Source organism: Globicephala melas, chromosome 16 (assembly GCF_963455315.2).
Source record: "Globicephala melas chromosome 16, mGloMel1.2, whole genome shotgun sequence".
NCBI classification, from domain to species: Eukaryota; Metazoa; Chordata; class Mammalia; order Artiodactyla; family Delphinidae; genus Globicephala; species Globicephala melas.
Genome location: NC_083329.1, coordinates 63,405,389 through 63,420,731, shown reverse-complemented (window position 1 = coordinate 63,420,731; position 15,343 = coordinate 63,405,389). Strand labels below are relative to the sequence as shown.

At 39.8% G+C, this 15,343-nt stretch overlaps 1 protein-coding gene across 1 annotated transcript; it reads right to left on the bottom strand.

Moving 5' to 3' along the window:
- Nucleotides 1–9,390: 9,390 nt before the first annotated feature.
- On the bottom strand, nucleotides 9,391–10,486 carry ATOH7 (atonal bHLH transcription factor 7). Its single transcript, XM_030862414.2, has one exon. The coding sequence runs from the start codon at nucleotides 10,484–10,486 to the stop codon at nucleotides 10,028–10,030; it is 459 nt and encodes a 152-aa protein (XP_030718274.1). The 3' UTR covers nucleotides 9,391–10,027.
- Between the last annotated feature and the right edge of the window lie 4,857 nt (nucleotides 10,487–15,343).

Sequence of the window (15,343 nt, the reverse complement as noted above, 5' to 3'; positions counted from 1 at the left end):
CTCAGCTTTCCAGCCACATGGCTCTTTTTTGCCTCCAGCTGGAAGGCTTTCTCCCCAATCCCCACCTACAGAAATCTTACCTGTTCCTTAAACATCTCAAATGCTACTTTACTGCCTCTATGAAATATTTTCTGACCCCCCCCCAGACCCCAATAAAATGTAATTCTACTTTTTTTGAAATCTTATAGCAAATTTCTTGAGTCTGGAAAAAGAGAAGATGAATTTGTATAGTATTTTATATAAAACACAGCCTCTATATACCTGCCTGACTCTCCCCTTGCACTAGCCCAGTCTTGCCTGCACTAGATTTTAGCTATTTGTTAGTAAGGACTGTGTCAAAAGTTTGCCTTATACAGAGTAGGCACTCAATAAATATTTATTGACCTAAATTGGACTTTAAAATTCTATGTAAGTCAGTATGTTTCCATATAAAATGAATTGAGTCTAGAGCAGTGGTTTTTAACCTTGGCACACTAGAATCTCCTGGGGACCTTTTAAAAATCCCAATAGCCATGCCACAACCCCAAATCACTGTCATAAGTTCTGGGGTTCTGGCATAGGCATCAGTATTTTTAAAGCTTCCCAGGTGATTCCAATGAGCAAGTGAGATTGAGAAGAATCATTTTATTACCATGATTTGATCACAGAACTTACCCTAAAAGATCCGAAGGGCTGCAGATAGCATAGGCTGTAGCGTCGGCGTCAGTGAAGAATGTACTTCCTCCTTGTTGCACGTGCAGTGCATGTCTGGAAAGTAGAAATAAACATGCACTTTGGCCTTATTAGACCCTACTATTTTGCACTACACTTTTTGCACATGCAGCATTCATGAAGCCCTCGGAGAAATCTCCAAAACTGCAAAAATGGCCCGGGGAAAGAGGGAAAGTTGGTACAATCCTTCTGGCCCTTTTTTCAAAAAGCTATGCAGATCTCATAAGCACCCTTCTTTCCAAACAAGTGAAGGGCTTTTCATAACTTGGTTAATCATGGAAATGGGGATCAGAGGGAAAATGGAGAAAGAAAATTCAGCATTAAAACCAAACCGCCGGACTTCCCTGGTGGCACAGTGCTTAAGAATATGCCTGCCAATGCAGGGACACAGGTTCGAGCCCTGGTCCAGGAAGATCCCACATGCCATGGAGCGACTAAGCCCATGTGCCACAACTACTGAAGCTGGCGTGCCTAGAGCCCATGCTCCGCCACAAGAGAAGCCACCGCAATGAGAAGCCTGCACACCAAAATGAAGACCCAATGCAGCCAAAGATAAATAAATTAATTAATTTAAAAAAAAAAACCAAACCGCCAAGCAGCTAATAGAAGAAAGACTACTTCCTCCTTTTTTGTGTCTACATGTCCAAGCTACAGTGTCTGAGGTCCTTTCTGCTTCTATCCCCATTCCGTGTTTTTCTCTGAGATGCCCTGTGCCCCATGTTCTGTAACCCCCCCATGCTGTAACCCATCCCCTCACCGCTTCCCCACAACCTGCCAACATGCCTCATGCTCCAAAATGACCTAACTCCTGTTCCATGCATCTTGGCTTAGGGGTCAGAAGAAAGCAGTCCAATCGAACAAATCCTGAATGCCTGAGAGTCTAACTTCACAGAGGAGCTGAGCTTTTAAAAGCAGTTGCTTCCTTACTTCCATCAACTTCTAATAGATGGAACTGCTGGCAAAAGGAAAAAAAAAAAAAAATCAGGCCGGGAGGGGAGGTCTAGAAAACTGAGTCAGACATCCAAGTTATTCTGGTTGATCACAGCCTCCTCCTGTCCTCTTCCTCCCTACACACTCCCAAAGAACCTTCCAAGCTGAGATCCTGGCCTGAGTCTGTTTGTATATGGGCTATTTATAAGTTGGTTGTAAACTCAAAGGCAAATTTACTCATAATGACCTTTATTCAAGGTCCCTTCAGGGGTAACCTGGACTCAAAGTATTTCCACTTACGGTCGAGTTGAAAATCACTGGGCCTCACCAGGAAGATGAACAGATACTTAGATTGCAATAGAGCTTGTTGAAGTCCTTTTCACCACTGATTGTCTTTTCTTGTTTTAAGTGGATCAATATTTCAGAAAGTTAATTACTGAAGCATTGCTTGAAGAATGCCAAGCATCTTCTAAACTTTGACAATGCAGTGGTCATCAGTATGCTAAAAAAAAGTTGCTACTACCATGTTTTTTAAAAAATCTGTGCGATGCAAAAAAAATGCATATTTGTTAAAAATATGTTTGCCTCCTTTTTCTGCCTAATTATATTAGTTAGCATACTTGGTGCTATAGAACCATAAACAGGCTGTTTTTTGTTCGTATTTAAGTAATGGCCACTTCAAACTCCGAAGAGCAATAGCCTTGAAATTGCAAGAAATAGAGAAAGAACACACTTTTCAATCCTCTGAGAATTGTGCCATAAATGCTGAGTGTAAGCAATAAAGAAAATTGCTATACTGTAGAGGCATATATACTAATTTGCTAAAAGATTTAACATACAAGTGAGTAGAAAATGTTTCCCTAATAGTAAAAACTAAAATATTTCAACATTATTTGACAATAAATATTTGACAGTTGACATAAATGGGCATTTTTCTTTAAAATGCAGAAAACAGTGCTAGTTTCCAGGTTTAAAGATTGGTTTTTTTTGATGATGATTGAACTGATTTTTTAATGTACAAATACATATATTCGATACTTAAAAGAGATTTTTTAAATTATTCAAATTGTAAAAATTACCACATATGTTATAACCTGGTCAGATATCTCTAGAGGAACAGAAAGATAACTGGGTTTTAGTCTTCCTAAAATATCCAGCAAGTCCAGTAAACTTCTCATAGAATGTTTTTTACTTTCTAAGATAAAAATTCGTTCTACCTCCTAACTGAAAACAGGAACACATTAAAATGAAACTTAAAGATGGGAAAGATGGGGGTGGCAGGGTGGGGGATGCTTGACCAGTTTCGATTGGAAATGAATGGAGTTACAAGTATAGTTTTCTTACAATAAGAAGTACTTTAATACACACTAAGAAACATGAATGATTTTCACATAATGTGGTAAGAATGAATTGCTCAATGTTCCAAAATTCCAAAGAACCTGATGTTTCTACACATATTCAGTGAGTTATCTGCAAACTGGAGACAGATTCCTATAATTTCCCCACAATTAGTGGGGCAAGAATCCAGTGAACTAACTACATTCTAGTATTGACCACAGCAGTCATTACCAAAAGATTACTAAATGTATGTGCACACAGTATAAACAGTTTTACCGTTTTGGGGTTTTTTTTTGGCTGCGTTGGGTCTTCGTTGCTGCGCGCGGGCTTTCTCTAGTTGTGGAGAGCGGGGGCTACTCTTCATTGTGGTGCGTGGGCTTCTCATTGTGGTTGCAGAGCACGGGCTCTAGAAGCACAGGCTTCAGTAGTTACAGCATGCAGGCTCAGTACTTGTGGCTCGCGGGCTCTAGAGCGCAAGCTCAGTAGTTGTGGCGCACGGGCTTAGTTGCTCTGCAGCATGTGGGATCTTCCCAGACCAGGGCTTGAACCCGTGTCCCCTGAATTGTCAGGCGGATTCTTAACCACTGCACCACCAGGGAAGTCCCGTTTTACTGTGTATTTTAAGGAGAGGTAAAACCCTGAAATAATTCAAATGAGATAATTTGAGTGCAACTGTATTTTTTAATGCACACTGGTTAATTAACTTTTACTTTCTCAGTATTTTGATTTCAGAGGTACCATATCCTCTTTTCTGATTAAATTTCACTTATTTTTTCCAAGCTTTAGCATTAAGTTTCATGACCTACTCTTCTCTCTCATTATCTTCCTGTCAAGATAAAAATCTATAAAACATTTAATAGCATTCGGAGAGCTCCTTATGTCTAGGAATTCTCAGGTGAATTCCAATAGGGATTTTAATCATTCAGATGAATTTCAGATACGTTCTCTAATTTTGTTATAACTCTGGAGTCTCTGTTTCTTTATCTGTGAAATAAACAAAATATCTGAGACTTTCCCAGGATGGAGGGTAGGATAAATAAATACTTAGGAAGTTTACTGTAGAGACCCTTTAAAAAAGTGATAGCAGGGGTTTTTTCAATCCAAAGAAAATGGTAAAAATATTTTTCTCCAAAGTAAGTAGTTAATTTGTTTAACAAGTTCACATTTCTTCCCGGTCCCACTACTTTGTATTTCCTGAGAAGGGTAGTACACAGTGGGGGAATTTCTTCTTCCAGGATGCTATGTGTGAAGAACCTAGGGGTAAGACCGGGAATAAAGACACAGACCTACTAGAGAATGGACTTGAGGATATGGGGAGGGGGAGGGGTGAGCTGTGACGGGGTGAGAGAGTGGCACGGACATATATACACTACCAAACGTAAAATAGATAGCTAGTGGGAAGCAGCCGCATAGCACAGGGAGATCAGCTCGGTGCTTTGTGACCACCTAGGGGAGTGGGATGGGGAGGGTGGGAGGGAGGGAGACGCAAGAGGGAAGAGATATGGGAACATATGTATACGTATAACTGATTCACTTTGTTATAAAGCAGAAACTAACACACCATTGTAAAGCAATTATACTCCAATAAAGATGTAAAAAAAAAAAAAGATGCTATGTGGTTGAAAAAAATCTGGAGAAAAATTAAATAAATTCAAGAAATATCCTATCTGCTTTCTACAAGCAGATTCCAGGGAAATTTATTTCAACATAGGCAGAATAGCCTAAGGGAACTCAGAGTCCTGCGTCTATGATCGAAGCTAGTGGAAATAATGACTCCGCAGTGCACAGAGAAATAGCAAGAGAGTCCCTGTATTCCTTTCTGGATTACGCAGTTCAGGACAACTCCATTGTACTTCTTCTACAACTTCATTGTGCTTCTCTAGGCTCTAATGAAGAAATATTCCATACTAGCATGTCATTAGCCTTATGTTGAAATGAATCAACCTTAGGATAACAGATGGATACGTACCCTCAAAAATGAACATATCCTTTGGTCTCTGTTTTCAAATTCTTAGCTACATCAAGTCTGAATTTAAACTCCATGATTCATTTCAGCCATGAGAACTGACAAAGTTCTTGTGTCCGAAGGCATGTGCACACACACACCAACACACACACACACCCATAGCTAACAGTTCAATCATGGTCAAGGGACACATCTTATGCTTTTCCTTTCTCTTCCTGCATGAGTTCTTTCCACTTGAAAACACACCAGGCCCCAGAAGGCTTACAAACATGATATGCTTCCATCTCAGGAAGCTAGAGTCAACTTATTTTCTAAAGTACCTTTTTGGTTATTGAAATCCTAATGGAAAAACTATTTTAGTAACCATTTTGAAATGTGTGAACTATATAAACTGTATATTTCGTCTCTATTACTAGAAAGCAATGAATGGATCTTGGCTTTTATTCCTTTCCTCTGCATCGTGCATGTTAGATATTCTTTGGAAATGAAAACCAATGATCGCTTAAGCCAAAATGTTTGTGAGCATTTACTGTGTCTTTCCCCAGGAAGTATATGGCATTGTATTCCAGTAGCCCACATCATCTCCATGACACCCGTTGCTGTTTCCTAGTTGTGTTTTCTTACAGATTTATTGGAGGTTGTGTTTTGTTTGGAAACTCTGCAATTAGAAAAAGAAAAATTAAGAACCAGTATTTAATTCAACCTGGATGTTTTAAAAAGCAGTTTAGAGGATGTGATGGACTGTTTCTTTATTCATTAAATAAAATTTTATTTATTCTCAGTTAGTTACTGGGTTTGTTTTGTGTTTTGGTCCCAGACTTTGTTATGTGAGATGGGTAAGTTCTTGCTCTCAGTAGTTTTTTTTCGGCTTGGGTATTTTGGGGGTACACTACCAGTTTGAAACAGCCATCCAAAAGTCCTGTGTTAATTCAATAAAACACTCGTTAAAGCTTGCACCCTCTAGTACATTCATGATCAGAGCAAGGAATGGGTATACATGTGAAAAGGTTGGTCATATATTTATGGTCTTATATGTGCTTTGAAATCTCTTGCACCCACAGGCAGCAAAAAGAGATATCTTTAGTGAAACCTAAGCAGAGAGCAGAGCAAAATTCAGTCCAAAATAACACTTTGCTTTTACTCTAAGATGGCAAAATTTAAGTAGTGAACTGAGCCTTAACTGTTGAATCCTGTAGCACTGTTACCCACAACCCAAATACATTCCATCTGGCTCATATCCAGCAGAAATGTTAGATCTTCATTAATATAATGGTCACCTCATTAACTAAGAAATTGGGTGTAACTGGATGTTAAGAAAGATAGCCTAATCCTTCTTAAGATCTGCAAATACAAAGACTGTGACAACAATATAGTCAGTTTTTGGTAACAAGGTTAATGGTGTCATAGTAGATATTGTATAATTAAGCAGTTCTCAACCCCATCAGCCAGTTAGCATCACCCGGAGAGTCCTGAAAAAATATCTATGCCTAGGCCTCACCTCAGAGCAGTTAAATCAATTCTTGAACGGGGGGCCCCAGATTTGGTATGTTTTTCAAGACTCCCTACCTGAGATTCTAATGAGCAGTCTGGGTTGAAACCACTAGCTTAGATGGCCTTTCCCATCTTGATAGCCCCATTCACTTGTATAGGGTTCTTCAAGACTTCTGACCCTGGGGTTTGGCCTCAACCTGCAGCTGGCACCTAGGGAGAGCCCACATATAATAACCAATGGGACTCAAACCCTGCCTGGGAGTGGGTCTTCTTTTGTTACTTAATCTCTCTCTTAGGAGCTCTTATGGCACATATTCCCGATACTCTACAGTTGAAGCATTCAGCTGCACACTGTTCAGGGCGGCTTACTGATTAGTACATGTGTATTCTTCTTGGCTGCCTACACAAGGACAAGGATGATGTTGAAGAAGGCAGGGTATGGGTAGATGCTTGATAACATTTGTTGATTTCTTAAGAAAAGGAAGCCCAAATAAAAGAATATTTTTGAATTTCAATGTGTTATGAAACTAGAAAGAACAGATTTACAAAGGCGAGACAATATAGTATATTGTAGCAACTTTTAGGTTGCTTGGTAATCTAAATTCTGTTATGTATAGTAATAAATGAACCTTAACTCCACAAATATTTTACATTTGTTTTATCCAAGCTCCTAATCCATAAACCATGATGGATTCCCCAACATACAGTTTGAGGAGTTTTATCATAGATTGGGTTTGATCACTGAGACCCATTTACTTTTCCCTCAAATATCTTTCAGGAAAAAAATAGTACATCAAGTGGGGTGGAAAGCTTAGGAATTTGGTAAGAGTTAAGTTGCTTCCAGAGATTTCCAAACCACAGAAATGGGCAACTAAAAGCATAACAGTTAGCAGATTCCCACTCTTTGGGGGGAATGGGGATGGGGGAGAAGAGGCATAGGATTAGAATAGCATCATTTTAATTAAATTGTTTGATTTCATTAAGAAGTAGACACAGATGTAGAGAACAAATGTATGGATACCAAGGGGGAAAGGGGGCGGTGGGAGGAATTAGGAGATTGGGATTGAGACATATATACTATTGATACTAGGTATAAAATAGATAACTAATGAGAACATTCTGTATAGCATGTTCTCTACTTAATGTTCCCTCTTAGTTCCCTCTACTTACAGGGAACTCTACTTAATGCACTGTGGTGACCTAAATGGGAAGGAAATCCAAAAAAGAGGAGGTATATGTATATGTATAGCTGATTCGTTTTGCTGTACAGTAAAAACTAACACAACATTGTAAAATAACAATACCCCAATAAAGATTAACTTAAAAAAAAGAAACTGCTGTTAAGGTGATAAGCAAATATATATATTGCATGTTTATCCCTGTATGGTTCTCTTTTGCAGGGTATTTACAGTCCAGAGAGAGGAATGTGCACCCTACCTAAAAAAAGGACTAACCATCTGAATACATTTGTGAGATCCTCTCTGATTAACACATTCTATTTTAACACTGATTTTATTTCATTCTACAAACTCCAGAAACTTACTGGGGCTACTAATGAAGCATTTTAAGTATAAATAAGTAGAGTATTGTGCCCAAATAGTGAGGAAGGCAGGTGCCCTTAGGGTTGCCATAGCCCCAGTACCCACTGCAGAGTGGAGTAGGACCAGAAAGTGGTCTGGGCATCATCACTTCTAGAGCCGTGTTGTCTGCTGGAACTATAATGTTTTCTAAGAGCTGCTGAGGTCAAGAGGTTAAACATTTTATTTTCTAATTTGCACCGAGGAAGGAAAGTCCTGAGGACACCTCAGTTTTTTTTTGTTTTTTTTTTTTTTGCGTTATGTGGGCCTCTCATTGTCGTGGCCTCTCTCGTTGCGGAGCACAGGCTCTGGACATGCTGGCTCAGCGGCCATGGCTTATGGGCCTAGCCGCTCTGCGGCATGTGGGATCTTCCCGGACCAGGGCACGAACCCGTGTCCCCTGCATCGGCAGGTGGACTCTCAACCACTGCGCCACCAGGGAAGCCCACACCTCAGTTTTTTATTAACAGATATCAGAAGGAAAGGGAAATTCATCATTAGTCTCTCAATGGATTTCTAGTGATACACTTGTGATTTTGTAAGTTTTAGTTTATGGGGAAGATACTTCTGCTCATTACAAACCAAAAGGATTTTGATAATCAGGGATAACTAAGAAAGTAAAAATTTTGAAGAAGACTTTGTAGATAAACTGCCAATAGGTGGCTGTGCCTTGATGTTAGGTGTTGGAACACATAATAAAAGGGTTTGGGAAATGCTGTTTTTGTTGACTTGTGACAAGTTCCAAATGCATAGAGCCTTGCTTTTTCCAATTATTAGCAAGACATTCTCCCAAAAGCGTGCAGTGCTGTTGACCAAGTCGTTCTTTACATTAAGGACTTGGTTTATTCATCCAATGGTTAAGCAAATTTATAAAAGTAATTCAAACCAATACCATGTGTATTATATTGCTCCTTTTTTGATTAGCCTTGATGGTAGTGAAGCCCTTATTGCTCAACTGGTACTGATTAAAAGAAAATCACTTCCAAAAGCCATATATATATATATATATATATATACACACAAATGTATATATGCAAATATATTTGGGTACTTGTAAGGAATTAGTAGTTAGTAATTGGTTTAATAAGGAAAATAAAATATTAAGGAACTGTAAATCTCGTTTCTTAAAAGCTAAACATTATTTCAATTAATTTAATCTTTTTAAAAACCATGAAAAATATATCTATACTTCCAAGTTGATAGAGAAAACTTTCAAATTAATTACTTGTACTCTCATCAGCTTGTCTTTTTTTTGATGAAGTATATGAAGTATTACAAAACAGCACTTTGCCAATTGGTGGGATTAGATTTAAACACTCCACATCTTTACTCAGATTAGCACTCAATATCATCACCCCCCCAAACAAACAGGCCTTTAGTGCCATCAGGAAACTAGCAGGGCACTTGGCATGAAAAACAAACCCACGTTTTTAATTATATTTTACAAAATCTATATTTTAATAATGTATACACAGTTTTAAAAATACAGAGCACTCACGCCCATGTACTCTACCAAAAAAAAGAAGAAAACTTTCTACTACTTCATGCATGCACACACAATGCACTAAGCATAACTGCATTTACAAGACAGGAAGGCAGCTCTCTATTAAGTATACACAAGTAATAGATACTGTAACTTCACCCTAACAGGACAAACTTACAAAGTTTAAGAAAGTAAGGGCTAAACCTGCAGTATAACCTAATCCTATTTTTCTTAAGATTGTTTTCTCTCAAGGTAGTCCAGAAAAGGGGGAGGGGGCATTACTTTCAGCAATCAAAACCATTCCAAGATCCATTAATGAAATCTACAACATACTAAGGAGGAATAAAAGAAAAGCAATAAAGTCATTGCGTCCCTAGGACTGGGGATGCGAATAAAAGTAACCTGGAAATTTGCTAATTTTATTCTAAGAATGCATCCTACGCCACCGATAACCCGACCAGCTACTTGGGGGAAGGTTACGGCTCCAGAGCGCGGATCACTGGGCGTCTCATTCCGGCAGGGTCGCGCGTCCTAACTGGCCAACGGGAAGGGCTCGGGCTGGAAGCCGAAGAGCCTTTGGCCGTAGGGCTCGCTCTCGCCCGGCAGCTTCGCGCCCGCGAACGGAAGGTAGTGGTCTCGGCCGAAGTGCTCACAGTGGAGATTGACCCAGTCCCGCTCGGAGCCGAATCGCTCTGCCTCGGCCAGGATGCGGGTCAGAGCCATGATGTAGCTCAGCGCCATCTGCAGGGTCTCGTACTTGGACAGTTTTTTATCCTGGCCCCATTGGGGTACCACCCTGCGCAGACGGTCGAAAGCCGTGTTGAGCCCCTGCATGCGGCGACGCTCGCGCGCGTTGGCCGCTAGGCGCCTGCGCGCCGCGCTCTCCAGCCGCCCCTCCCCGGCGCACGTGCCCGCGCACTCGGCGCCGCCCACGCACGGGGGCGCGGCACGCGCTGCCGCCGCCGGGTTGCTGGGCTTGCAGGACTTCATCCCCCGCTGGACAGAGGGAGGCGCCGAGCTCTCTGGTCTGCTCAGGACGTGTGCGTGGGCTGGTGTATGGAGCCGCTCTAAAACTTGGCTCTTCGTAGCAAATAAGTCATGCACAAAGCAACCGTGTGGAATCGAAGTTTGTAGTGGGAGTGCGGGGCCCCGCCCTCTGTCCTATTGGATAACCAGATTGATGTCTCTTCACTTGCCAAAGTTTAGGGGAAATTGAGATGTGGAAGAGAAAGTCATTTTCCCAACGTGAAGTTGAAAAAGAGAAGGGAACTTTCCTGCAGCAGAATTGGCGTCGCTGGTTCGGGAAATGTCTTTCAAGTCCTCTGGGAAAGCCCGAGACTTCTTTTCTGGAAGACAAAATCTTTCCCCAAGCTCAGAGGGGAAAGGAGCGCTTCTTCCGCAGTAGCTGTCGGAGAGTGCTGGATGAATCTTTGAAGGAGGAGAATTTATAGCAGAGGGCTGAAGGAGGCAAACAGGTGGTGGCAGGTGGGCGGGCGTCCCTCGGCTTCCATCTCAGCACCTTCCTACCCTGGGAACTGCAGGGGGGAAGGGGGACGACGCACGGCAAAATCCTGACATTACAGCCTTCGTCTGTTGGAAGTTTCTCCAAAGCTATGTCCAACACTAATACACCATCTGGAGTGGCCGGGCTGTCCCCAAAAGAATAACAAGGTGGGGGTGGGCGGATGGCTTGGTTCATCCTTTCCCATATCAGCGAGCAGCTTACATTACCAAAAACTGAACCAAGGTTTTTAAATTACTAGAAATCACTTGTGTGAATATGTTGGTCTTGAAAATTTAAGATATTTAGACGTTTAGTGTCAGAAAATTTCGCTTTGTCAAGATGTGTGGCAATTTTGCACAGTGCTGATTGAATGTATTCAACTGAGTATATTCATTTTATTTTAGCTATTAAGCAAGTTGGGACAAACTAGCAGGTCCTAATATTATTTCAGACCTGAAATTTTACTGTGCAAATAATTTGGCTGTTTTCTGCAGAATAATTTATTACAGCATATTAAAAGATATTGATATGCTCACAGACATAGAAAACAAACTTATGGTTACCAAAGGAGATAGGGTGGGGGATAAATTAGGAGTTTGGGATTAACATATACACACTCCTATAATATAAAATAGATAAACAAGGACCTACTGTATAGCACAGGGAACTATATTCAATATTTTGTAGTAACCTATAATGGAAAAAAATCTGAAAAAGAATGTATATATAAACTGAATCACTTTGCTATACACCTGAAACTAACACAATATTGTAAATTAACTATAGTTCAATTTTAAAAATGGTTTGAAAAAGATATTAATGTGGACGTAAACGATGTATATTATCCTACTATATAATTGGATTGCGTGAGCTTGGATACTCAGGCAAATTTAGAATTTATACTAAATTCCCCCTGACACCAGTTTATAAATGTTTTCGGGACATATATTGAGATGATAATCACTTAATTATTTAATTTGACTTTTAAATCTAATAAAACTAATCATAATGTGCATACATGTGCAAAATGGAAATATCTAAGTGATTTGTGAGGTTTTAAAAAATAATTCCTAATGGAAGACTTTTTCCCCCACCTCATAAAGCTATAAATATGTCATACTACTTGGATGTTTCAGTTGTGTCAGCTGTCCTCAGGAACAATAATGAAGCATGATTTCCACTATTGATAGTGATGTGCTGATTTATAGAGAAACCATTAACTTGATTCTCTTATCTCAGCTTCTTTCTAGCTCTTAAGGAAGAGTAAGGTGGCAAAGAAACCAGTTCCAAATAGATTCAAGCCAGAATCATTTCTGGATTCTTTACTAAGACCAAGTTTGTTCTTTCTCCTTTTGAAATATGGATTATATAGGCATTATTCTCAGATATTTTTGTTTAATTAAATTATCAACAAGCTCCCACAAATCAGGAGGCTTTTAACTGTGTCTTACTTCCCTTACCATTGCTTGAGACTAAAACCCCATTGTGACTGCCCTGACTCCAAGTCCTGTCTTCCCATAAATAGTTGATTAATCCCCAGCTGAAGCAATGACAATGAAATGAAGTTGAGTAACATGAAGACAATAGAATGCAATTGGACGTTAATGATCTCCAGCATGACAGATGTTGAACACAGAATTTTGCATGGAGACACTCAGCTCTATTACTCTGATTCTTAACAGCCTTGGTCAGGAATAGCAGTCCTATGACAGGAGAGACTATGTTTAGTCATCAAAATGTCAAATACATTTTTGTGAGTTTTCATGGAAATCAGCCCTACTAATGCTATTATTTCTCATGTTCATTTATCTCATCTGTTTCCCCCAAGGAGCCTCCTCTGTGCTACCCTTTGGAATGTTTCCCTAAAAAACATACTGTTCTGGACACTATTGACCAAAGTGCTAATGAGATGCATGATTTTGCAGGCCATGTATTCAGGGTTGGTGAGATTATAGCCTGTGCACCAAGAGAATTGTAAACACAACTTGAAGAGAAAAAGGAAGCCCAGCAGTGTGCACACCACACAGCTATATTAGAACAAACTAGCAGATATCTGTGACATGAAATTGATCCAAGGATAGACAGTATTGCTGCAATAAAGGGCCTTAGAAGGTATATAGTAATTCATTGCCCAGATGTATTCTGAAGGACAATTTATTAGTACTACAAAGATGCTTCTGGGGGAAAAGGATTCCACTGTCAAGTAAATTTGGGAAGCACATCTGCTATCTCCTGCTTAGAGTCATGAAGCAAAATTGGTATAGTAAAGTTTCTGAGAAGTCCTGGAGTAAAGAAACATTCTGACTCCAGAGTTTCCTAGACCTTCTCGAACACAGAACCCTTTCTTCCTAGAAAGGTCTTTTAACAAAGTTCCTTGGAATACACGTTTCCAAAGCTGCTCTAATACCTTCCATTTATTTTATAGAGGAGGAGACTGAGATCCAGAGACTAAACATTAGATTCAAAGGCACTGAGCAACTTAGTGACTGAATTAAGAAGTCAAATCTCCTGTAGCCTCTAATTTCAGAAGTTTTAAAATTGAGATCACTTAATACAAGCCCCTCAGTTTATACTGGGGCAGCTGAGATCCACTAATGACTTCCCAGAGTCAGCAGAATCACTAGTAAAAGTTTCAGGAATAGAATCAGAAATTTTGTGCTTAAAGGACAGTGTCATTTATTTCATAACCCTAGTGTCTAGCACAGTGCATAGAAAATAATAAATAATAAACAACCCAGCCTGAGTGGCTGAAAAAAATGTTACATAAATGATAGATAAATGCCAATCAGAATGCGTGTGTTGCCAGTGAATAACCTTTACAAATAATTTACATTCCCTCACTTTGTAAGGAACACACATTAGATCCACATTTTGAATGCAGAATTGATCCTTTCTTATCAAGAAACACAACTATAGCCATTTGAGCCATAAGAATTTGCATGTGAGACTAATTTCTACCATGTTTCTATACTGAGGGCATGATCCTACCAGGTGAATTGGCAGTTACTATATGTCTAGGGTTGGCCAGAAATCAAAACTGGCAGATGGAGATGGGAGAGAGTGGAAGATAGAAAGAGCTTACACCTGTAGGAGCAGAAAAGTAGGAGAAACATTATTTTAGCGGTAAAAGATCAATGGCTGGAAATTACTACATTAAATGGATAGACTAGGTTAGAGGGTAAACATCTTAATTATCCAAAACTATAATTTTCTAAATAAAAACTCTCCAATGAAACACACAATTAAAAGAGAGGAGAACACTTGTTCATTCTGAATTTGCAAAAAAAATACGGAATATGAGGAATGGGGTTTGCTTCTGGAGAGCATGGCAATTGGGGGACTCTGAGTACCTGAAAGACATCAGAGGTGAACCAGCAAAAGACAAAGGAACAATGAAGCTGAGTTCCACTTATATTTCATTAAAGACCAGAAGTGCAAGGTCTTAAACATTCTTGTGATTTTATAACGTGCTACGTAGTTACCAAGTGGGGGAAAAAACTGCAAAAGGATTTAAGTGTTTACAGAAAGGAAGGGAGAGGCAAAGTCTGGCATCTCTGTTGCCTGCCCCTCAATGATCCAGGGAAGAGAAAACCCAGTGGAGGGAAGAAACTAAGAAGCGACAGAGACTAACAATGGGGCCAAGAGAGAGATGAAAAAGATGGGAGGCCCTGTCCTAGGCCCCAGAAATGATCTCTCACCTCCAGAAAATACGGGCTCACTAAAGGGCCCCAGCTGATTCTCCAACCCCCAGCACATGCTGCTTGAGAATTCCGGCTTGGGAGTCTGATTTAGCTTCTAGTGCCAAGAGCCAGAATGACTTGTAGGGTTTGGACTCTGGGTGGTGGATCTTAGCCTCCTCTTAGTGTCTGGGCTGAGCAGCATCTTTGAAGTCAGTTTTGAATCCTGGATCTCCTTTCAACTAGCTGTGTACTCTTGCACAAATCACTTCTCTGATTTCTCCATCTGCAAAGCGGAATCATAGTACATACCTCACAGGGCAGTAGTGAGCATTAAATGAGGTTTTATTAAATAAAGACCTCTGCCAGGTCCCTAAGAAAATCACTCTTTAAATGACATCTAATACTTTACAAGTGATAATGAAAATGATATTTCATCATCAGTTTCTGCAGCTTTTGACTTTAATGAATAATTTTTGAACCTTTTACACATAAAGCTACAGTTAAGGGGGAAGGGATAAACTGGGAGATTAGGACTGACAATATACATGCTACTATATATAAAATAGATAACTAATAAGAACCTACTGTATAGCACAGGGAACTCGACTCAATACTCTGTAATGGCCTATATGGGAAAAGAGTCTAAAAAAGAGTAGATATATG